Source organism: Eleutherodactylus coqui, chromosome 13 (assembly GCF_035609145.1).
Source record: "Eleutherodactylus coqui strain aEleCoq1 chromosome 13, aEleCoq1.hap1, whole genome shotgun sequence".
Taxonomy (NCBI): Eukaryota; Metazoa; Chordata; class Amphibia; order Anura; family Eleutherodactylidae; genus Eleutherodactylus; species Eleutherodactylus coqui.
In genome coordinates this window covers 48,253,341-48,278,830 of record NC_089849.1, presented here as the reverse complement: position 1 = coordinate 48,278,830, position 25,490 = coordinate 48,253,341, and the positions used below count along the sequence as shown (strand labels likewise).

Here is a 25,490-nt window from a genome sequence, read left to right as displayed (position 1 = left end):
TACATTGGACGTAAAAATGCATCGCAATTTTGGAACATATCCTGTTTGCATCGTTCTTCTAGCAAATGTGTTTTCTTTGATAGGTTCTGGAACGGACTCAGATTTTTTTTTCATTTATCTGCCTTCACCAACACATTCTACAACATTAATCTATAAACTGTCAGGTTCCGTTTAAAAACATAAAAAAGTGGATTTTGATTATTCTTTCCCCATCCTTAGTATCTGTGATCTATGACTATAGTTTGGCTACAGTGCCTAATTTGAAGTAGTCTGCAGCACACCCTCTGTCTAATCATTGGTTCAGGGTGCAGAGGAAGCAGGGGGTGTGTTTCCCTGAATCAATGAGGAGACAGGGCTTCCCTCCAGACGACTTCATAGTAGGCGCTGTAGTTAAACTATAAAAAGATATAACCAGATAGCGCCACAGGATCGTCATTCAGTGGAAAACGACACAATTCCAATCCTCCAAACAAGGGGGAGAGCTGCGGAAATAGTTGGGGTCTCTCATATGAGAGTGATCCCAAAGAAATGGGATACAGAATAGCTATTAGCAAAATAAAAAACAAAATTTTCTGCGCTCAATGAATGGTGCGTTTCCACAAATAGTAGTAGGTCAGAAATATAAGGGAGTTACACTTACTGGGTAGGAGGGGGGTATGATGACCATGAGCCCCCTCCTTGAAGTGATGTCTCCTTTTTCTCCAGATGGATGTTTCCACACGTTTAGAGATGAAGTAATAACACTTTTATTCCAGTAATCGCTAAAAAACGGGCAACGCGTTTCTGTGCTCACAGGCACCTTGAGAAAAAGGAGAAAAAGGAGACATCACTTCAAGGAGGGGGCTCATGGTCATCATACCCCCCTCCTTCCCAGTAAGTGTAACTCCCTTATATTTCTGACCTACTACTATTTGTGGAAACGCACCATTCATTGAGCGCAGAAAATTTTGTTTTTTATTTTGCTAATAGCTATTCTGTAGTTAAAGGGGTTGTCCTGCGCCGAAACGGGTTTGTTTTTTTTTCAATAGCCCCCCAGTTCGGCGCGAGACAAACCCGATGCAGGGATAAAAAAAAAAAACAGATAGTACTTACCCGAATCCCCGCGGTCCGGCGTCTTCATACTTACCTTGTGAAAATGGCCGCCGGGATCTTCACCCTCGGTGGACCGCAGGGCTTCTGTGCGGTCCATTGCCGATTCCAGCCTCCTGATTGGCTGGAATCGGCACATGTGACGGGGCGGAGCTACGAGGAGCCGCTCTCCGGCACGAGCGGCCCCATTCAGCAAAGGAGAAGACCGGACTGCGCAAGCGCGTCTAATCGGGCGATTAGACGCTGAAGATTAGACGGCACCATGGAGACTGGGACGCCAGCAACGGAACAGGTAAGTGAATAACTTCTGTATGGCTCATAATTAATGCACAATGTACATTACAAAGTGCATTAATATGGCCATACAGAAGTGCTGAACCCCACTTGCTTTCGCGGGACAACCCCTTTAAACTATAGTCACAGATGACAGCTCTGTCCTAATACAGCTAAGCTAAAAATCGTCCAAGGAGCAAGCACTGAGGAAAAATAAATAGCGGCTAATCATCTCCTGTACATACTGACAATTTGACATATCAATTTTTAGCTCGTGACTGGAGAGTCACTTTAAAAATATTTACTTGCTTGCTGTAAATCTTGTGTATATTGTTATGTTTAGATTAATGTCCAAGATGACTCTGGAGTAATTGTGGGAAACTGGAGTGGGGACTATTCAGAAGGAGAGAGACCTACAAAATGGAATGGGAGCGCTGACATTCTCCGCCAGTGGATGAAAGATGGACCTGTTCAATTTGGGCAATGCTGGGTCTTTGCGGGGGTGCTCTGCACAGGTCTGTAAAATACACTGCAGCATATTGTTACAGAAAGGTTATTGGCTAAACTTGAAGGTCATACGTGATAGGCTTCTCTGACTTCTGAGTTGTAATGTTCTTTGCATTTCCTTTTGTGCTACTAAGGCTTTATTTACACATTGTTTGTGAACTAGATTTGGTGTATGCATCGGGAAAGCTCCCAATACATGTGCAAAATGTATCCATATAGACCCAGTCACTCAGTGTTTGCCCAAAGAGTGTTCTTTTACCATATAGCAAGTTGGTATGCTTTGTTATACCTTTTTGCTGCATAGAACAGCATGGTAGTTTATGCTGTTCAAATTTTGTGAACCCGGTTTCCTTTTCACTCGGAGGATACATGGGTATCTATGTGATTGAGTACGAAGTTAACCTGTTTTGTACATTTCTTTATTTAGTTTTGAGAAGTATTGGTATACCTACACGGGTCATCACAAATTTTGCATCAGCTCATGATACAGATTCGAATCTCATTGTTGACCGTTTTTTCACTGAGGATGGAGAAGACTCTGGAGAAACATCTGATAGTATATGGTAAGAACAGGAATTATATCATCTTAAAGGGGTATTCCTATCTTATAAAGAGATAGCATACTGCTAGGATATGCCATTATTTTATAAATGGTGGCAGCTGGGCTAGCGTCAGCACGGGGCAAACTTGGGCAGGTGTCGGGGCCCACTAAGGCTGAGCAGGCTCATTCAGAGATGGAATCAATCCACTCCTCATTTTTTTAGATCAATTGTATACATATTTTAAAGGGGTTTTCTAGGCACAAAATGGAAATTCTGAAAAATTGAAATCTAGGAGGTACAGCTAAGTAGCAGCAACCTGTACCTTTTATCTGCTGCTCTGTACCCTCTTCTTTATCTTGTGCAGTCGCTGATCTGCTGCTGTGTTTACTTGCATCACTTCTGCGGTAACACAACAGCAGACTGTTACCTACAACTTCCAGCATGCATGGAGCTGGTTTACTAGCCAGCACTGTAGCTCCGCCCACAGCTCATTGGTCCTGCAAGTTACCAGCACCAACCTCCCTCTCGCTGACAGTGTCAGAGAAAGCCTGCTGAGGCAGACGGACGTTACCTTCCAGCAAAAGAGTGTGGTGCTGCCGCTCCTATCCTCCCATCATGCACTGCTCACAGGATTTGGAGGCTATGGACAGGGGGGGGAGTAGCAAATGTGGACAAGATATCAGAGGAAGTGGAGATATTTTTCTGGCAGAGGGTCATATGACATAGATAGCAAATGAAAAAAGTAGCTAGACCAGGTATAGTAAACCTATTACAAAATTACTTATTGTGATAATGTACAACCTCAATTCCAAAAAAGTTGGGACACTGTAAAATGTAGAAAAATGTAAAAAAAAAAAAAGATTGCAATCATTTGGAAATCTCATAAAATCATATTTTACTCACAGTAGAACATAACACACATATCAGAAGTAGAAAGGGAGACATTTTTCTATTCTATTTTTAAAAAATAATTAATTTAGAAATTGATGGCAGCAACACATCGCAAAAAAGTTGGACCAGGGGCATGTCTACTTTGTGTAGCATCCCCTTTTTTTTTGTACAACAGTCTGTAAATATCTGCAAAGTGAGGAAACCATCTCTCTTTCAGGAAAGGCCATGCATATTTCAGCAAGACAATGCTAAACCACATACTGCATCCATCACAACAGCATGGCTTCACAGAAGAAGACTGCCACCTGCAGTCCAGACTTTTCATTAAATGACCAACATAAAGGTCTTTCTTGAAACGTTGCTGTTTTTGGAATTTTGGTCCATAATTCCACAGTGGCTTTGCATTATATTCTCCCTCGCCTGGAAAAGGCTCACTAATTGAGTGCTGTTAAGCCAATTCTTTTACTGTTGACCAACTAGAATCTTGCATCAGATAACAATGAGAGAACATTTCTCTCCCAAAACTCCAGCAATTGGTCTCCTCACTTCGCACTATTTTTTTGAGATGCGTTACTGCCATACCATGCTGTTGTGTAGAATAAATTGATCAAAATTTCTGTAAATATCCATTTTGGTTAGGCCAAGTTTTTCCAATGATATACAAAGCAAGACAATAATTTATCTTTATTGGAGATCAGGAATTGAAAACTCTGCTTTGCATTGATAGGAATTTTCATGTATGGAATGAATCTTGGTTTGTCAGGAATGACCTTGTCCCGGGGTATGATGGATGGCAGGCTCTTGATGCAACTCCACAAGAACAAAGTGCAGGTACAATGATGCGTATGATATGATATTATACACTGAATGGTTACTTTACTAAAGACACTTGCACTTTCATAGAATGGTAGAGTTAGAAGGGACCTCCAGGGTCAAACCTCCTGCTCAGTGCAGGATTCACTAAATCATCCCAGACAGATGTCTGTCCAGTCTCTGTTTCAAGACTTCCATTGAAGGAGAGCTCACCACCTCCCGTTGTAACCTGTTCCACTCATTGATCACCCTCACTGTCAGAAAGCGTCTTCTAATATCTATCTAATCCTTTCATGGTTGCCTGTATAGCATAAGATAAAGTTTTATGTGGATCAGTTTCAGTGTGAATCCATATTAAAATGGTAAAAATTAAGCAATTTGAGCAACTTTGACAAGACATGGTCATTGGTGCTAGACTAGGCAGGGCCAGTATTTCAAAAACTGCCAACAATGTGGGGTTTTCTCATGCAACGGTATGGAGAGTGTATCAAAAAGATTGTGATTAACCTCTTAGTGACGGCCCCACAGTGTTTTTACGTCCTAGCTAAGTGGGCTTTAAACTTAGAGAACGTAAAAACATGCATCCTTTTAGGATTAAAGCCACATGGGCTATGGACGTGAAAGTTCCATGGAGCTGTCATCAGGGGCCGATCACAATAAAGTAAATAAAAAGTTAAAGATACAGCTGCCCTGATGTATCGGATCCATCAGGGCAGCTGAGATTACTCACCCCGATCCTCCCTGAAGTCCCGCAGTGAACTGGTGCTCCGACGCCACTCTTCTGCAAATGCGCGCCAGACATATGACATCACGTGCAGGCACAGAAGGCCGGCTCCTGAAGGTAGCTGGGAGGCAGAAGATGTCACGTGGCCCAGGCACGTGATAGTTGTTGTCCCATGGACAATTGCACCCGTCAGCAAAATGGCGGACACATACCAAAAGTCAAGGATTGCCCAGGAAATTTAAAATCTCCCTGTTACTGGCTACCAAAGGTAGCAGAGAGCCTGGTGATGTCACGGGGCTGCGGTGAGCATTTCCTGGTCACATGATCGCCATTATTCAATGGATAATATCGATCACGTAAAGGTAAAACAAAAATGAAGTTTCATCTCCCCTCACCGATGTGATCAGTGAGAGAAGATTAAACTTTTTACAAGTGTGCAATGGGGGCTTAAATCACCTTCAAGCAAAATTTCTGTTCTCAAAGCCACAAGCTCCTCCTTTCGGTTTAGGCCACGTTGTGCATAAAGACATAAGATTAGGGTCACAATGGGTATGTTTCCGAATACAGAACAAACAGGGGTATCCATTTTGGGGTGTAAATTCTCATTTTCATGTGCACTATAGAAAAAAACTGCCATTAAAATGGCATATTTGCAAAAGTACAAAATTTTATTTTATCTCCTCTAAATTGCATTAATTCCTGAAAAAAACTGTGGCTTCACAATACTCCTGACATCCCTTAATGAATACAGTAATGAGTGTAGTTTTTAAAATGGGGTCATTTTGGGGGATATCTATCATTCTGACACCTATGAGCCTTTGCAACCTTGGCTTGGTGCAAGAAAACAAAGTGTTCCTCAAAATGTTGATATCAATGTTAAATTTGTACGTCTCCTAAATGGTTTAAAAAAAAACCCGAAAGTTTTTCAAATGTGCTTCCACAATACAGTAAACAGATGGAAAAATATATCTTAACAAAAATGTGTACAGTATCTTTGCACATATTTGAGATATTGCAATTGAAAATGTGAAACAATGATAATCTTTTCAAATTTTTCCCAATTTTGGCACTTTTAATAAAAATGCATAAATTCTATTGGTCTATTTTTACCACCTAAATGAAGCACAATATGTGGCGAAAAAAACAATGTCAGAATATATGCAAAACCTTTACGGAGTTATTCTATGTCTAAGTGACATATGTCAGATTTCCAAAATTCGGCTCCGTTACTAAGGCACAAACGGGCTTCATCACTAAGGGGTTAAGAAAAAGCATCCAACGAAAGGGGAACCTATGGATGTAAACAACTGGTCAGCGATAGTGGTCAGAAGAGGATGTCAAGGATCAATCAGTCTGATGAACAGGCAGTGGACAGTCAAGCAAGTTGCAGCCAAATACAACACTGGTGTTTTATCCGAGAAATGACTTCCGACTGTAACATGTCTGAGTGCACAGCTCATCGTTTCTTAGAACGGATGGGCTATAACAGTTCCAGTGCCATTGATATATAAGAGAAATAGAAAGACCAGACTCCAGTGGACAAAAGAGCACAAAAATCAGATCACTGAGCAGTGGAAAATATTGCACCATGCTAATAGGAGGGCCAGAATTTGGCACAAGCAGCATGAATCGATGAATCCTTCCTGTCTTCTGTTCAGATCACTTCAATACCTCCATTTGTTCACTGTAGATGGCCTTATTTGAGCACGTTATGACGGTTTTACCATGTATGATACTGCAACTGTCTGGAACGGACACTATGCAGTATGATATTATTGCAGTGTATTTTTTAGATAGCATTCTATTGTATTTTTATTTAGACACCTGATTAGACATGTTATTTGGCCAACATGTGGGTCTGTGATGTAGGCAACATAAGTTTGATGCTTATAATTATTCACTGTATGACATGGATATTTGTACACTGTATGACAAATGGAGGAGGGGGGCGCCCATAGATGACACCATACAGAGTGTATTTCAAGCTAAGGCCCTTAAGTCACTATTTTTAAGCTCCCTAACTTGCATTTCGGAGGAATTTGGGAGGGTCTAATTGGGTTTCCCAGTTCCGCAATGTTTGTTCTACAGACGACTTTTTAAAGTGACAGTGAAGACTTTTGCTTCATTCTTCTCATAGGGTTGTATTGTCTTGGACCCTGCCCTGTGAAGGCTATTAAAGAGGGAGACGTGGACATTGATTATGATGCACCTTTTCTATTTGCTGAGATGAACGCTGACGTGCACGACTATGTGTCTTATGATGATGGTACAGTGAAAAAAATTAGCTCAAACACACGCTCAGTTGGGAGATTAACCAGCACCAAGGCGATAAATTCAAATGCGCGTGTTGACGTAACAGAAAAATATAAATATGCTGAAGGTAAGCACTTTGGGTTACTGTTTCCATTTACATAAGTTACAATAAAGAACTGCTTGGATTTGTACAACCCCTTTCTGTTCCCTGAAAATAAGCCTCTGCAAACCCTGACATTCAGCTCTAATCTGCAAGGTAACTTGGCAACATGTGATCGATATCCTCACAGCGCCACCACAGGAGAAATAAAGCATTGCATTACATTCCTATTAAAATTAATAAGCTGTCTATGTAAAGCATAGACATGCTGGGCTCTACAAATTAAGGGGTTGTTCACATGTGGTAGAATTGCTGTTGATTTTCAATCCAAATTTGTCCGCCTGCACATGGCTGGGTCGGATCCCAATGCCAGAATTCTGGCAGCGGGATGCGAACCATGCCCCAGTATTGACCTTATACTCACCCGTTCGGCATCTTCTGCCTCTGCACTGAGATGTGCCAGCTGGCGCATAGCTGCACATGTGCGGTGCAAAGCAGGCACGTCAGCATTGCCGTTTCTGTGCGGGCCTCTGCTTTGGAATCAAAATTCGCAAGAAATCCTAATTGTTGAGGATTTTTCTTTGATTATACGCGGATCTTCAAGTAGAGACATTAGTAAAACAGTGAAAGTAAATAGGTCAGAGGCGGATTTTAGTGCTAACAGCTGAGAAGGTAAGTATAAGGCCTAATGCGAACGGGCATATTTGCATTGCGGAATCCGCAGTGGGCGCCCACCTCTGGATTCCGCAGCAAATGCTGCCCATAAGATGCTATAGAAAAATTGCTTTCCCATGTCCACGAGTGAAAATCAATTGCAATTTTCTGCTTTCGGAGGGAAAATCACACCATGCACTATTTTAGCACGGATTCTGCTCAGACGGCTTTCATTGAAGTCAATGAAAGCCGTCCGATCCGCTGCCCTTCCGTAATCATCATTGCGGAAAGGCCGTGGAATCCGCGTCATTCCCTAGCTATAGCATGGCATAATCTGTACTGCACATGTGCTGTCCGGCACATACGCAGCACAGAAGAAGATCATCCGAACAGGTACCCGGGGGTCAGAGGCTGGGTTCCACTGCAGAATCCAGCATGCGGAATCCGACCTGGTCACATGCCTTGAACTTAGATCTAAGGACTCAGCTACTTTCAGTTCATAAACATAGTTTGAAGGGCTCAATGAATCTGATAGATTCCCTTTTAAACAACAGCAAAAAATAAAAGTTTTTTGCATAACCCACCTCTCAGGACAAGCAGTATGGCCAGCAGGAATGTAATTTTGCCTGCATTGTCAATAAAAGGACAGGACGTCAGCGGTCAGTACTCCCGACCAGAAAAATAACCTATAGTAGGAGCCATTGGTTCCTAAACTGAAAAATGTAGGAGCCAACTTTAAATGCATACTGTATATAATGAATGTTATAATCAAAGAATACGTATTGTGGAAAATTTAGGAACATTGTCTAAAAGGAAAACTATCTGTGCTGCACACATCAACTAATCACTATGCAGCTTTATAAGGCCTCGTTCAGATGAGCGTGTTTATGTGCGTACAATCATGCACACAAAACCACGCATCTATTAGAACCATTGGTTTTCCATAGTGTGTTCACATGTCCGTGTTTTACAGGCGTGCAAACACGTGCACCTGCAAAACATAGGACATGCGTGCACATACCGCAGTGTGTAAATATTTCCTGCAGGGAGTCCCCTCATCACTGAACTCTGTGACAGCACTGTCACAGTGTTCAGTAACAAGGGGATTCCCCGCAGGGAATAAAGAATCCCCTGTCACAGCTGTGACAGCTGTGGCAGAGGATTGCGAAACTCTCTGATCTATTTCAATGGGGCCGCCACTGCCAGCGGCCCCATTCGATAGCAACAGGATGCCAGCAACCCCTGCAGTGATTTTCAGGAAAAGGCTTTACATATAAGCCAATCCCTGAAAATAATCTCTAGCTGGTGTAAAACAATATATATACTTATTACTTACCTCTCTGCCGCTGCCGAGGCTCAGGTGCGTCTAGCTGCTTGGTCCTCTTCCACTGCTCTGAAGCTCTTTCAGCAGGCGAAGATTTGAAATCCCAGCCTGCAGAAAGGGCTGTGTCAGATTGGCTGATCACTCAGGCAATCACAGCAGCGCTCAGCCATATATTGAATGACAGCTGCCTGTGATTGGTCACAGTGCTCAGCCAATTACAGGCAGTGCTCAGCCATCCATTGAATTATGAAAGAGCTTCAGAGCAGTGCAGGGAGACCAAGCGGCTACTTTTTACATTTTTTACACATGCTAGGGATGATTTACAGGGAAGGGCTTATATTTTAAGCAGTTCCCTGAAAATAACTGCAGGGAAAGCCTGCAGCCCATTGGAAGCAATTGGCACAGAGCTTCATTCACGCGTTTTTCTGCCTTTTGCGAAGCACGGAATGCATGCAAAACAACGCTCGTGTGAATGAGGCCTAAGAGTATGTTCACATGGCAGAATTCACCGTGAAAAAATTGCACCTCTGAAATTCGCATCCAAAGATGCGTCTGTTTAATACAGTTTTTTGTATGGAACCACATGCAGAATTTGTCCTGCAAATGGTCAAAACCTACGTGTGGAATTCAAACACGTAACTTTTTGATGCAGAAATGCATGAGAAAAACAATTTCCCGCATCACGTTTGAGTATAACCCATTGTCAGGGCAAATTCCACATGCGAATTTGCACGAAAAAATGCGTCAAAAGATGCAGATCTTGCTGTGGATTTTAGAGGCGGAATTCACATGGAATTTTTTCTCCGTGAATTCTGCCGTGTGAACATACCTTAAGGACAACTTTACACTGGCGAATGTGATATGCGGACATGAATCCCACCTCTGCGCTCCCCACCATATGAAATCCCTAGGGATGCAAGGCGTTTTCATGGCAGAACAGCCTTGCATCACTTTGGGGATGCAGGGATCCTCCAGCGTGGCTGTCAGGCGCTGCAGAAGATCAGAGTCTCTCCCATTGCTTTTAATAGAGCTGGTTCTGCTGACGCCGACCCCATTGAAAACAATGAGGCTGCGATGTGAGATCACGCAGCAAGATAGAACATGCACGATTTGTTTCCCGCATAGCATCGCATCGCATTGCCATGCTGGAAAACATCACTCATGTGTATGACCCCATTCAAAAGAATGGAGTTCATATTTGTGCAAGATGTATGCATCTCAAAACGCACAAATCTCGTGTGATTTTGGTGCCTGTGTGTAGGCTGCCTAAGAGCCTACTTACACGAGCGTATATCGGTCGGGTTTTCACACTCGCCTGCGTGAAAGCATTTTAAGAAATGAAAGCTGCACTGTGGTTATCATTGGCAACAAAGACAGATTTTCTTTTAGAATTTCATAAATCCGTCTCATTGTGTGCAGTTCATCACATCTCTCCTAATTCCAGTATGAGGGCGCTTTCAGATGAGCATAGGAGTAGTTTCAGTGGCGCAGTTGCGCCTGAAGTAGGGCAATTTCTTCCCTTTCGCCAGCTTTTCAAACTTCGCACCAGAGCGCAGGAATTTGAAAGAAGCCGCTGGAAGATAATTGCTGTCAGATCTTTCTCGCACGTAGTATTCACTATGTACGGGAAAGATAGGGCAGGTCCTATCTTTTCTCGGTCATATGATGAACCAAGAGAAAAGAGCTATGAAACCATTGAAATTACCCGTTTTGTTTTGTCCTGTTCTGTGGCCATAACTATTACGGCCACATAACGACAGAAATCCATGTTTGTCTGAATCCGCCCTCAGTCCTGTATAAGGCCGGATTCCCACGAGCAAATTAGCGTGTGCAATATGCAGAAAATAGAACCCATTGATTTCAATGGGTGTGTTCACATGCATGTATTTGGCATGCTCAAATCAGTCGTGCAATAAATAAGCAGTATGCTCTATTCTCCTGCGTATTTGGAAAGAGAGCATTTTGAACTCGTGGCGAATTCACTATTGGCGAATTCCACAAAGATGCACGCAATTACGCTTAGGCTCATGTGAATCCAGCCAAGTAAACGCCGCATACACATAACTCAAACACCTGCATACACTCCACAAAAACACTATACATACTATGCGCCATATATCTACATATGCTCCTCTCACCTGCATACATTCCATATATATGAATTGTGCACCTGCAAACACTCCAAACACATCAACATACACTTAACACACCTGGATAGACTCCATACATCCCTTCATGCACTCCACACATGTTCCGAACACCTACATATACAATCCATACACATTTAAAACCCAAGCCCTACACCCTTTAGAGTCCAGTCCATTGTATGCATTACAAAAAAACATCCTGGTAGGCACATATTATTAACAACCGCTCACAACTCCAGTATATGCACCCACAATGCATCACTTAGAAATATATACACACATGCATATACATACTTATGAGTATCTGAAATGTGGTGAGCAGGACACTGGAATGTACTGAAGTCCTCTTCACACATGAATTGGTTGTGGGCAGGACCAGAGCGGAGCAGGAAGTGGCGCTCCCAGGCGCTTCCACCGTGCTGAAGCAAGGCAGCCTCCAGTTGGTCAGAGTAGCTGCCGACACGTTATGGGTTTGTCCTACGATGTTCTATAACCAATGACTGCTCGGCACTAACAGTCACAAGGATCAAGTGCTTGACTGCTCTCTGCTAAGACTAAGTTTCAACTATATCCATGCCCTAAGGACGTGGATACAGTTCAAAGTGGTGCTACTCCCAGGTGGCCATGGGCAGGTGCATTGTTTGCCCTATGGTTAAAGCAGCTCTGGTCCTAGCAATGAGTTTGTCATTACAAGTGTTGCACAGTGGGATGATAGCAGAGGCAAGTGACGGCCCAAAACACTGACTGAGGGACCGGCCCAGGGGGCTCGTGCCATCCTACCACCTCGCACAGCCCACCCCTGCCGATAAGGAAGGCTTCACGTCTTGAACTTCTGAAAACTAGCCTGCCCCTAGATGGAGAACAGGAAAGGATGTACAGCAGATGGAAATGTCACTAGTAAATATCACTTGTCCACAGCCACACCAAACACAGCAAACAGGACATGACTCAGGCGTTCACACACTAACAGAGGGGACTCACAGGTCCCTCATTATGTACAATGGGGCCTAATTTATTTTAAATGCATTAGAATTCTGATGAAAAAAAATGCAATGTTGGTTCAAGTTCCAAAATTACAACTCAAGCTTCCAATAAGGTATCCATTGAAAAGTCACCTCTGTATGAAAAATAGCTCAGCCCTCTTAGCAGAAAGGCCAAATGGGATTCATGTGAGTGGCTTCATGATGGTTTTCTCATAAAAATGGCACATTGTAAAACTTGTGTGTATTTCAGGCTCCACCAAAGAAAGAGAAACATTTGAGAAGGCTCGAAAGAAACTGCAGAGTACCGCTTTTAGTTCTAGAAGAAGTACCGTTGCATTCTCAGCTATTGAACCTGCACCAAAACCAGATTTTAGTGGCAGCTTTGAATATGGCAATGACACAGAGATTGGTCAAGACGTCTCATTCAACCTCAATATGACAAATACAAGCGCTAATGACATGAATCTACAAGTAAGATTGAACGCTTCTGCTATTGTATATACCAACGCTCCAGTCAAAGAAATCCTGACCAACACTCAGTCTGTGAAACTGGGGCCAAATGAAGGTAGGCTATGTTGTTCAGTAATTTACAGAAATATGTGAATTACAAAATGAAGCCTTAAAGAGGTTTTCCATGCAAAATACTATTGATAACCTTGATACCTTCAGGATAGGTTATCAATAGTTGATCGGCTGGGTTCCACCACTCAGGACTCCCGCTGATAAACTGATTGGGTGCCCACTGCCTGCGCCGAGATACACAGGGGTCAGAGCAGAAGCCACTACACCGACTCATGTAGTAGCCGATGCTTGTAACTGCAGGCTGGGGTCTCATTAAAATCAATGTGAGCTGTGCCTACAGTTTCAAGCACCGGCCACTACATAGGGGTTGGAACAGCGGCATCTGCTCCAACCCCTGTGTATCCTGGGGAGGACAACGGGTGCCCAGTCAGCTGATTGGCCAGCTGATCAACTATTGATAACCTCTCCAGAGAATATGTCGTAGGTAATATTTTGGTGGAAAACTCCTTTAAACAAAAATATGGTGCAATATTTTTTATTATGATATTACCTTAGTAATGATCCTTTATTTTCACCCGAGGCTCTCTTTTGTTATTCTCCAAGGTCATGTGACCCGAGTGCAGCATTTATTGTTGCAACAAGGTATCCCATCCTGCAACATCTCCTCCAGCTCAACTTGCCCCCTTGACGGAACATGACAGCACCTGTCACATACACATCCTGTCTTTTTTTTTTCTACAGCACAGTACTGTGCATGAGGGGTGCAATTACACCCCCATGTACCGCTTCTTATTCCTCTGTGCTGCTCTTAGTGGTCTTTCTACCAAACCACAATATTAAAGGGGTTGTCCCGCGCCGAAACGGGTTTTTTTTTTTTTTTTAACCCCCCCCCCCCCCCCCGTTCGGCGCGAGACAACCCCGATGCAGGGGTTAAAAAAAACAAACCGGAGAGTGCTTACCTGAATCCCGGCGGTCCGGCGTCTTCATACTCACCTGCTGAAGATGGCCGCCGGGGTCTGCTCCCTCCGTGGACCGCAGCTCTTCTGTGCGGTCCATTGCCGATTCCAGCCTCCTGATTGGCTGGAATCGGCACGTGACGGGGCGGAGCTACACGGAGCCGGCATTCTGCACGAGCGGCCCCATTGAAGACAACAGAAGACCCGGACTGCGCAAGCGCGGCTAATTTGGCCATCGGAGGCCGAAAATTAGTCGGCACCATGGAGACGAGGACGCCAGCAACGGAGCAGGTAAGTATAAAACTTTTGATAACTTCAGTATGGCTCATAATTAATGCACAATGTACATTACAAAGTGCATTAATATGGCCATACAGAAGTGTATAGACCCACTTGCTGCCGCGGGACAACCCCTTTAAGCAATGCCCAAAGAATGTCCAAAATGCAGAGATTTTCAGGAAAATAAAATCAATTTTTATTAATCTTTTCCTTAAAATGCAATGCACCATTCATCCATGCAGGGCCATTATCAAGCTAATCAATGCTTCTATTTGTCTTGTACCTTTTGGTAATAGCCCTGCATGGCTGAAACGTGCATTGCATTTTAACCCCTTAACGACACAGGAAGTACAGTTACGTCCTGTTTTTTCAGGGTTCGTATGGAGGGGGTTGGATGCCGATCCTGCTTCATACAATGCTGGTGCTTGCTGTTTCTGACATCCGCCGGCAATAACCGTGATAAGCATGAATGCTGATTTTGGCTGTTAACCCTTCTAATGTCACTATCAGTTCTGACAGCTGCATTTAAATCCCCCAAATCAAAGTTCAGAAGACCTGAATGACCCTCTGCGATGCAATAGTAAAGTGCCATTCGGTTGCCATAGCTAAGGCACTCAGTGCTTGCCATGCCTGATTGCCTACCAAGCCTATGGCGTGGCTTGGTAGAATGCCTGTCAGATCGCAGTATAATGTAATCAAATGATCGTAAGTTCAAGTACCCTGTGGGGAGAAAAATAAAATGTAAAAATGAGTAAAAAAACATTTATTAATTGTTAGAACAAAAAGTAAAAATTACAAAAAAAAACTTTTTCCATATTTGTAATAAAAAATTGAAGCAATAAAAAAAAACATATTTGGTATTCCTGCATCCGTAAAAGTCTGATCTATCAATCTAATGAATTTGTCCCACACAGTAAATGTAGTCAGAAGAAAAAAAACACAATGCCAGAAATGCGCTCATTTAGTTACTCAATTTCTAATAAAAAATGTAATAAAAAGCAATAAAAAAGTTATATGTACTCCAAAATGGTACCGATAGAAACTACAGTATGTCCTGCAAAAAATGAGCCCTCGTGCAACTATGCTGACTGAAAAATAAAAAAGTTATGGCTGTCCGAAGAAGGGGACAGAAAATAATTTTGTTTTTTTCTGAAGATGCTTTGTTATAACAATCATACAACAAAAACAAATATAAATTTGGTATTGTAGTAATTGCACTAAGCCATAGAATAAAGTTATCATGTAATTTTTGTTTCAGTATGTACACCCTAGAAACAAGACCCCCACCCTCTCCCCCCAAAGATGGCAGTATTGCAGTTTTTTTCCCATTTCACTACACAGTACATTGTATGGTACAGTAACTAAGCCCATTAAAAAATATACCGTATATACCGGCGTATAAGACGACTTTTGAACCCCGAAAAATCTGCTCTGAAGTCGGGGGTCGTCTTATGCGCCGGTAATACAAAAAAAAAAGTGTCAAAAAAAAAAAATCAGTACTCACCTCCCCCGGCGGTCTGTCGCGCTCCGGCAGGCTATCGCTCCCATCTGGTCCCGGCAGAACATTGCTTTCTGAATGCGGGGCTTGAAATCCCCGCCTCCAGAAAACTAATACACACGCCGTCAGCCAGTTACAGCCATTCAATGACATCATTGAATGGCTGTGATTGGCTGAAGGCGCACGTGTGTTAGCAATCACACCCATTCAATGATGTCATTGAATAGTGTGATTGGCTGAAGCCACGTGTGTTTTAGCCAATCACAGCCATTCAATGGTGTCATTGAATGGCTGTAACTGGCTGACGGCGTGTGTATTAGCTTTCTGGAGGCGGGGATTTCAAGCCCCGCATTCAGAAAGCAATGTTCTGCCGGGACCAGATGGGAGCGATAGCCTGCCGGAGCGCGATAGACCGCCGGGGGAGGTGAGTACTGATTTTTTTTTTCCTCCACTGTATTACCGGCGTATAAGGTGAAAGTTGGGGGGGTCGTCTTATACGCCCCGTCGCCTTATACGCCGGTATATACGGTAACTCATCTCGCCAAAAAACAAGCCCTCAGACAGCTACGTTGATGGATAAATAAAAAAGTTCTGATTTTTCGCAAGTGAGGGTGAAAAATGAAAAAATGAAAAAAAGAGGCCCATGTCATTAAGAGGTTAAGAAAGAGTTAAATAAAGACTGATTTTATTTTCCTGGATATCTCTGGTGTTTTGGACCTTGAAGAATAATTTTTCCATAGCATGTTATGGAGGGTTATTGCTGCCGAATTAGGAGGCAAATGCCCTCTCCGATTCTGCAGCAAAAATCCACCAGTGTGCTTGAGACCTTAAGCAAAGGCAATTTTTCAAAGGATTGAAGGTTTTAGCGATCATTTTGCATAAAGTGTTAATGGACACTAATTTCTATTAACGCTTTCTCATCTTCATTTTCATATAAAAGGGCCTCCAGGAGCTGTTTGCAGAGCCCAGCATGTGGGCTTGGCTCTGCACACAGCTGCATTGTTCTCGCACAGGCTGTTGGCAGAATACAATGTAATCTCACGGCTTCTGCTGAGAGCACAACATACAGTCTCTTGAGAGATACTTTATCTCTCTGCAGCTGAACAATGGATATTAAGCTTACCTTAAAATCATCGTTCAGACGGAAAGTGCATGATGTGCGCGCAGCGATTATTGCTCATCTGCAGTCGTTTGAACAAATTTTGAGTGACAATCATTGTGTGTAAATGGGCCCTTAGTCTTGATTTCCATTTCCCTGCCACAACGGATAAGGTTCCTACAATGCTTCAAGATCAGGTCAGTTAATCCCATGTTCTGGCCAGGACACAGAAATGCTGAAATGTGGCCATAATTCCTCATCTGAAATCAGCCCTACTGAGTTCTTGAGGACATTTTTCATTTATGGAATAAGCTTTAACAAAGATGCGCTACGGCAGTTTATTCTTGTTATAAAGTTCTTACCTTGCATTTCTTTCAGAGACCAGCATCCCTTACAATATCCCATTTTCTGACTATGAACATGCCATAACTACAGACAACATGATTAAAGCAGTGGCAGTATGTGAAGATGAGAAAGGAGGTAAACTCCTGCTGGAGGGTGTATTCAATTTGAAGAATCCAGCCATTGTGATAACGGTACTATAATTATATACATTACGTCTCCATAAGCAATAAAGTAACATTTATTTAGTCTTTTTAGTTTTGCAAGGAAACCCACTGACAGGAGCCCCAAACTAATCAGCATGAATTAAAATTACCCTATGTCATATTCCATTGAATGGCCACCAGGTCTTCCTCTTCTTCCTCCTTCTTCTTCATGGGAAGTAACTGTGGTAAACCTGCCCAGGAGGGGCCAACTCTTTACATTCCTCTATTTTATAACTAATGACGCTCTATAGTGTTAAAGTTTCCTCCATAACAAGTTTCGTTTTCCTCATGTTGTGCCTAGCTGGCCACCATCAGAGGTTGAGTTTCAGGTACTCCAATCTAAATGTTTCTATCTGATTACTAATTATTATGCATTTGTTTCTTTGGATACTCATAATTGTGGTTTGCAGGTCATGTACACCTTTAAGGGACAAGTTTTCTTAAATACATGTATTTTGGTCTGACAATCATTTTTGCAACAGGGTTTAATTCAAAATTTTGCACAGTTGTTTTCTGCGGAATCTACATATCACTGTATACAGAGACTGCAATCAAAGGCTTTATTCACACAATCCTATATGCGCAGCTATTTAACTGCGACCATCTGAAGCATTAGATTCCAATGTATTCGTTCAGATGAATGGTTTTTGGGCACATAAAAAATTGCACCGGGTAAAGTAACAAATCGGTGACCGTTTTCGTTTGCCAATTTTATATGCCACGTCAAAAGATAGGTCTTGCCCTATCTTTTGCCAAGATGTGCAGGAAGCTCCCATAAACTTCTATGGAAGTGGATAAAAAGAAAGGGGGAAGGAATTACTTTGTGTACAACACTGGGAAAAGAAGACAGCTAGCTCTATTTAACATTAGTAGTCATTCTGAGGATTTCTGCCGATCGATGGAATTCTGCGCTGCATATTTTTTGGCCGATACGCAACAGCCACCTGTGTGAATGGCAGAAAATACGCAGCTAAAGTTTGTGACTCGATTGCGGACATTCTTCATTCATGCAATTTTATGGCACGTACAAGTGAACGTAAAAACGCATACGGTCATGTGAAAGAGCGCTCAGAGTTCTTTTACATGTCCCATTGATTACTCCTATGCTTTTACACAGGAGCTTTAATCACTCATTGAATGGAGGTGGAGCATGCCAGAGATCTCCATTTGCAGTTTACTGGTAGACATTCATAGATAGTTGATAGTCTCTTGGTTTTTAGCTCAGCTATTCTCACTCACTTGCTCTGTCGGGTCCCAGGTTTATATGGAACAAGAGTTGCCTGTAATTGCTTCTTTAATTCAGGTGGCTTTAATTCAGGTGGCTACTCTTAAGCCCCAGTTCCACTCTACGTTTATCACTCAGAATTCGCTCAAACAATGTATTTTGAACGATAATTGTTGCTTGTAAATTCTACCATCGTTTCTTTTTGGTTGAACGATGATTTTTAGTTCAGCTTAAAATCCATTGTTCGGCTGGAGAGCTGATAGCAGGGAGGGCTGATAACATTGTATTCAGCTGCAGTCTTATGAGAGAACAAAGAAGCTGATTGCAGATAACAGACCACCTGCTGTTCTTTGCATACAGCGAAGGGAGCCTCGTTTACATTCAAATGACAGTAATAAGCTACTAATGGCATTAGTGCCCATTAACAACCCATGCAAAATGATCATTCAAACTGTGAATCATCCTATCTTTTGAACGAATTTTGAGTGATCATCTTTGCGGTTAATTGGGGCTTTAGTCACAATAGGAGATCTGTCAGTGTGCTGGACTGATGGCTTGGTTTCCATCTGCTCGCTCCACTCATGTTTCTATCAGCTAATTTATATCCACCACAAAGTTTTTGATTTGGTCATAAATCAGCTGATAAAAAGTGCAGAGCAGGAGAGATAAGGGCTGAAAAACGAAGCTATCAGTCCAGCATACTAACGGATCTCCTACTAAGGTTTTGTCTTTTGCATCCTCTACAAATCACTCTATATAGAAACTGCAGTCTAAGGGCTGTTTCACAGGAGGGTCATTTTAACGTTCAGATAGCCTTTCTAAGGCCGCGCTAAAACAGCTCGGCTATCTGAGCGTTAAATTGGGTGAATGAATAGCAGCCACGTACACGACACGACTGCTACTAGCGAGTATGTCGCTCCCCTCGACCCTCTTCCCCCTCTCTTTGCCGTCCGACTCCCATTGCCAAAAGATAGGACATGCCTTATATATCTTTTGATGGAGAGAAATCTCGGCATCAAATAATTTTGGCGCGGTTCTTTTAGATGCAATGTTTTTGACGCAGATACTCAGCATCAAAACGAAGCTTGTGTGAAGGAGCCCTGACGTGGCAGCATTTCTAATAAAACTGTATTGCAAAAATAATTGTTAACCTAAAATGTAAGCATTTAAAGGGGTTGTCTCACGCCGAAACGGGGTTTTTTTTTATTCAATAGGCCCCCCGTTCGGCGCGAGACAAACCCAATGCATGTGATAAAAAAAAAAACGGGTAGTACTTACCCGAATCCCCGCGCTGCGGCGACTTCTTCCTGCTTCTTACTTACCTTAGTAAGATGGCCGCCGGGATCTTCACTGTGCAGTCCATTGCCGATTCCAGCCTCCTGATTGGCTGGAATCGGCACACGTGACAGGGCGGAGCTACGAGGAGCCGCTCTCCGGCACGAGCGGCCCCATTCAGAAGACAGAAGACTGCACAGCGCAAGCGCGTCTAAAATCGCCAGAAGAGGCGATTTTAGACGGATCCATGGAGACGAGGACGCCAGCAACGGAGCAGGTAAGTGAATAACTTCTGTATGGCTCATAATTAATGCACGATGTATATTACAAAGTGCATTAATATGGCCATACAGAAGTGTATACCCCCACATGCTTTCATGAGACAACCCCTTTAAGTAAAAAACAAATTTCCCGAAAGAGGGGGTCATAGCCTTTAAGGTGTTGAAAATAATTAGTGGGAAATGTATTTAATCATTGATCTTGGCTTCGTAAAAGTAATTAAGTCAAGATTTAGTAGTATACTCCGTGACGTTTGATGTTTGTCTTATGTATTCCAGTCCAAAGATAAAGCCTATGTAAATAAACCCCTAAGTGTGGAGATCGCATTCACTAACCCCACTGAAGAAGACGTCCAGAACTGTGTTCTGACTGTTGAGGGAAGTGGGCTGGTAGAGAAGCAGATCACGATTGAGTAAGTATGAAATATTATACAAAACTGCATACTAAGGCATTTGGTTTGCATTGCTGTATTCAAAGTGCCATAACTTTTTTATTTTTTCATGTACGGAGCTCTGTATAGACTTGTTTTTGTGTGACGAGTAGAGATGAGTGAGCACTAGAGATGAGCGAACGTGCTCGGCCACGCCCCTTTTTCGCCCGAATACCGTGATTTCCGAGTACTTCCGTACTCGGGCGAAAAAATTCGGGGGGCGCCGTGGCGGCACGGGGGGTAGCAGTGGGGAGTGGGGGGGAGAGGGAGAGAGAGAGGGCTCCCCCCTGTTCCCCGCTGCTACCCCCCGCACCGCCACGCCTCTCCCCGCGCCCCGGCGCCCCCCGAATCTTTTCACCCGAGTACTGAAGTACTCGAAAATGGCGGTACTCGGGTGCGTAAGTACTCGAAACGAGTACGTTCGCTCATCTCTAGTGAGCACCAAAATGCTCGAGTGCTCGTTACTCGAGTCGAACTTTCAGTGATGCTCGAGAGTTCGTTTCGAGTAACGAACCCCATTAAAGTCAATGGGCGACTGAAGCATTTTTATATATGACTGGTGCTCCGCTAAGGTTTTCATTTGTGAAAATCTTAGCAAATCACCAAAGTCATGTAAAAAACACAGAAATGGATAGGGCAGGCGAGGAGCAACATGCAGGGCTGCATTTCGGGCTCCGAGGTCTCACTACTAAGCCATAATAGTGGCAAGAGTGAGACCCCCCCTCCCGCCCACTGTCAGCATAACGATCGTTCTCCTCTGCCACAGCTGTAACAGCTGTGGCAGAGAAGAACGATGTTAGCCCATTGAATTCAATGGAGCCGGCAATACAGCCGGCTCCATTGAAAGCAATGGGCTGCCGGCGAGAGCGGGATGAATTTTTGGGAAGGGCTTAAAAATATAAGCCCTTACCTGAAAAAGAAAGATTTTAGTGTAAAAAAGAATAAAAATGCAGGCATTCTCTTCAATGGAGCCGCTGCTGCTGCCGGCGACTCCATTGAAGACAATGGTCCGCTGGCACACCTGAATTCTTTTTCAGGGAAGGGCTTTACATATAAGCCATTCCCTGGAAATGAATTAAAAGTGATTTAAAAAACAAAAAAAATAGATACTCACCTCCCTTCAACTGCTGGGGCACAGCCGCGTCTTCTCCTGCTGTCCCCTGCACTGTGGTGCTGAACTGCTGTCATTCAGCTAAGAGCTGCACTGAGCCAATCAGAGGCAGCCCTCACTCACCCATTAATGAATTCATGAATGGGTGTGAGTGAGATCTGCCTCTGATTGGTCAGGCTGTGACCAATCAGAGGCAGCTCATTCAGCAGGCGGGGATTTTAAATCCCCAGCTGCTGAATACTACAGAGAGCAGTTCAGGAGAACTGCCGCTGGCCGCGGCTGAACTCCGTCTGCCGGGAGCAGGTGAGTATATATAATTTTTTTTATTTTTACACATTTCTGGATGAATTGCAGGGAAGGGCTTATATATTTAAGCCCTTCCCGAAAATTCATCCCGCGCTCGCCGGCAGCCCATTGCTTTCAATGGAGCCGGCTGTATTGCCGGCTCCATTGAATTCAATGGGCTAACATCGTTCTGCCGGGACAAGGTGAGTATATTTTTTTTTTTACTTTTTACACATTTTAGGATGATTTTCAGGTAAAGGCTTATATTTTTAAGCACTTCCCGAAAATTCATCCCGCACTAGCCGGCAGCCCATTGCTTTCAATGGAGCCGGCTGTATTGCCGGCTCCATTGAATTCAATGGTCAGTGCTCGTTTAATTCAGACGAGCACCGCGTGGTGCTCGTCTCGAGTAACGAGCATCTCGAGCACCCTAATACTCGAAAGAACATCAAGCTCGGACGAGTATGCTCGCTCATCTCTAGTGACGAGCCATAGTTTTTATTAGTACCATTTTGGTGTACACGCAGCTTTTAAGTGCTGCGGAATAAGTTGGCGCTATACAAATAAAGATTATTATTATTATTGCATTTTTAAGAAGATAAAATTAGCAAAGTAAGCATTTTAGCTTTTTTTAGGATTTTTTTTACCGTTTTTTTGCCATGCAAGATAAAGACTCAGCAGGACCAAAGAATACATTGGCATGGGTGCTATGTAATACCACATGTCTCCTACAGTGGTCACTTTCCCAGTGATAACATCTGATTGCCAGCTGTTTCAACATTGGTTCCTGTAGCAGTCAGCTGATCACTATGAGGTCCTCTTTCACAAAATATTTCAAAAAGATCAATGCAGGTAGATCCTGATAAAATTATTGGGCTCCATGCATAATCTAATGCTTATTGGGATTATCTGTATCCTGATAATAGATGACATGGATAAAAGAGTTTGAACATCTCGGAATTTCTATTGTTCTGCTAAAATTGTAGCCACTGCGATGCGTATTTAGCAAAATGTTGTCACTGCTCCGCCCATTAAAAAATACGCCATGAAATGTGCAATTTTTTGGGAAGGACAGGGGTGATAGCTTGCTGTCAGCCAGACACAACTTCCTAACCAGCATATGGCTAGATTTAGGCTAGTGTGTGTCTGGAATTAGATTTTTGGTAAAACAGCACCACTCTTATCTATGGACTGTGTCTGGCATTGGAGTTGAGCTCCTTTGAACTACAAGGAGCTACAATACCAGATTAAGCCTATGGACAAGAGTGGCGCTGTTTCTATTGAAAGAATGAAGCCATGTATTTCTATTCCTGGATAGATTCAGTTGACTGGATCCCATTTTTGACCATTTACAACCTATATAAGTGGTTATATAAGGTATAACATACTAGCATTTGTTTTTATCTACAGAGTGCCCAAACTGAGCAAGAACCAAAGATCTGTCAGCAAAGTTGACATTGTACCATACCAACCTGGTTCAAAATGTCTCTTCGTGGACTTCTCGTCTGATTTATTCTCCGATGTTAAGGGGTCATTAGAAATTAAGGTTGCTTCTTCTTAATCCACAATTTAATAAAGAGGAATTTTTTAAAATATGAATTGAATGACTTTTTTAAGTTGTCGTAGTTGCAATATATTGAATCAGTTTAACATAATTACTGTGTGCATTACTACTTCCTAAATACAGTGTGATGGGGTATCTTGAGACTAGGGATGATTAGTAATTAAAAGTACAGCTTAAGCACTTAAATAGCAATAAAAAGAAGCAAGAAAAAGAGTATTTCACTGGTGCAGAGGAACAGTTATTTCAATTACCTGAAACGTTTCTTCCTGTTGGTCTGGGTACGGGATTTTATGTGTTCATTCCATTATTCTGTGGTAAAAATGAAAATGGAAGAATTTGTAATAAAATGTAAAAAAAATAAAATAATTTTCAGATGTTTTTGAGAATTTTTCTGTGACTTTCATGGAGATCCTAGACTAGACAATGTGTTGAGACTGTTGCCTACAGAACTCTCTTCCAAAGGAGCTAGTGACTACTGGGCATCTTCATTGGTGTTGAACAAACAGAACCAGTAGAACCTTGTTTGAGGTTGAACTTTGCTAAAAGTTTGGTTTGGCATGAACCTGAACTGAGCTTTTAGCAAAGTTTTACCTACTGGTCTGGTCCACTCAACATCAGTCCTGAACACTGGTGTAAAACACGAAGAGCCATAAAAGCCCTGTATAACACTACCAGAGTATTATACAGGACTTTTGTGTCTCTAAGTGTTATACACCAGTTTTAGGGGTTCTGCTGAACGTTTGTTTGGTTCAAACTATTGGGCTAAACTGAACTTTTTGCAAAAGTTGAATGAACTGGCTGAACTGAACTGATCTCCTCGCTCACACAACTCTCCGCAGTCATGCTTGGACTGAGGCTGAGCTAGCAGAGTGGTGAGTAGCGCTCTCGATCATTGCACCAACACCAGCTGAACAATACACCACCTGCCAGTGGCTGCTCACCTGGTCTCCTCTGGCCCTTTCCAACCTCTAGTAGCCTGGATAAACAGGTGTCTGCGGTCTAAACTCCATCAGAGCTTCTGTAGCTCACCCAGCTGCGCAGGCAGCCGCCATTCTTGAAAAGAGCAGGGAGAACTCCTGCTCATCTGTGCAGCCATCTATGAGAAACACTTTACAAACAAAGTATATCCACTTGTTAAAACCCCATCAATTGCACTGCAAAAGTGAGGCTGCAACTTAGGCCTCGTTTAGATGAGTAATTTTTTTTGCACTGCTAGCAGCGCACAGAACACGCTTCTGATTGGAGCCAATAGGTTCCTATAGAAGCGTTCACAGAGAGAATGTTAGGCGCGCAAAACGGTGCGCACTTAACAAAGATAGGATATGCGAGTGCAGGACGCATGTAGCTCCGTGGTGCGCACAAAAGATAGGACCTTTCCTATCTTTGGTGCGAGCTGCACAGGAGTTTTCATTGACTCCTATGGGAGCATTAGTTCATGGAAACTCCTGTGCAGTAAAAGAAGATTTCTGCCGACCGAGGGAATACCCCGCTGCTTACAGCAGAGCATTTAAAAGATGCTGCCCAGAAGCACATTTTAAATGTCCTGCTGTAAACTCCTGTTAGTCCCCGCGGGGATGAGGGGACTCGCCGAGGGTTCCCATAATCCCTGTGGGGACTAACAGGAATTTACAATGGGACATTTAAAAGGTGCTTCTGGGCAGCATGTTTTAAATGCCCTGTTGTAAGCAGCGGGGTATTCCTCCAGCCCCGCTGCTGGGAAATTACCCATCAGCAGGGAGTAGTAGAGGACTCCCTGCATCTCACTCCCCAAGGCATTGCCCTATAGTGGTGGGGTGGGGTTTACAGGGCTTCCCTGAGAGTGTGGGTTGAGGGGGCAGGGCTAGTGGGATCCGCCCCCTATATATTTGCTATGGGGAATCTCTGTGAAAAGCCATATAGACCTGACTCTCTCTAGCCACACCCTTCTCTCTAACCCCACCCCCTCTCTGCGCTATGGGGATTCCCAGAGCAGAGAGAGAGAGAATGGGACTATGGATTAATCCCCCATAGTAGGGAGAGAGAGCGGGGCTATGGGGGATTTACTGATAGCCAGCTCTGTTCCCCCCTGCTATGGGTTAATCCCCCATAGCACCGCTCTCTCTCTCTGCTTTGGGGAAGT

At 43.2% G+C, this 25,490-nt stretch overlaps 1 protein-coding gene across 1 annotated transcript in view; it reads left to right on the top strand.

The window, feature by feature from the left end:
• The window catches only part of LOC136587890 (protein-glutamine gamma-glutamyltransferase E-like), a 49,498-nt gene extending 25,749 nt beyond the window's left edge, over positions 1 to 23,749 (top strand). The window contains exons 6-13 of the mRNA XM_066586697.1: positions 1,706 to 1,877; positions 2,297 to 2,432; positions 4,030 to 4,133; positions 6,977 to 7,219; positions 12,551 to 12,865; positions 17,033 to 17,190; positions 20,260 to 20,393; positions 23,218 to 23,749. Of these exons, the coding sequence (XP_066442794.1) occupies positions 1,706 to 1,877; positions 2,297 to 2,432; positions 4,030 to 4,133; positions 6,977 to 7,219; positions 12,551 to 12,865; positions 17,033 to 17,190; positions 20,260 to 20,393; positions 23,218 to 23,368 (1,413 nt within the window). The 3' untranslated portion in view covers positions 23,369 to 23,749. The remainder of the gene's footprint in view (positions 1 to 1,705; positions 1,878 to 2,296; positions 2,433 to 4,029; positions 4,134 to 6,976; positions 7,220 to 12,550; positions 12,866 to 17,032; positions 17,191 to 20,259; positions 20,394 to 23,217) is intronic.
• Positions 23,750 to 25,490: the final 1,741 nt, after the last annotated feature.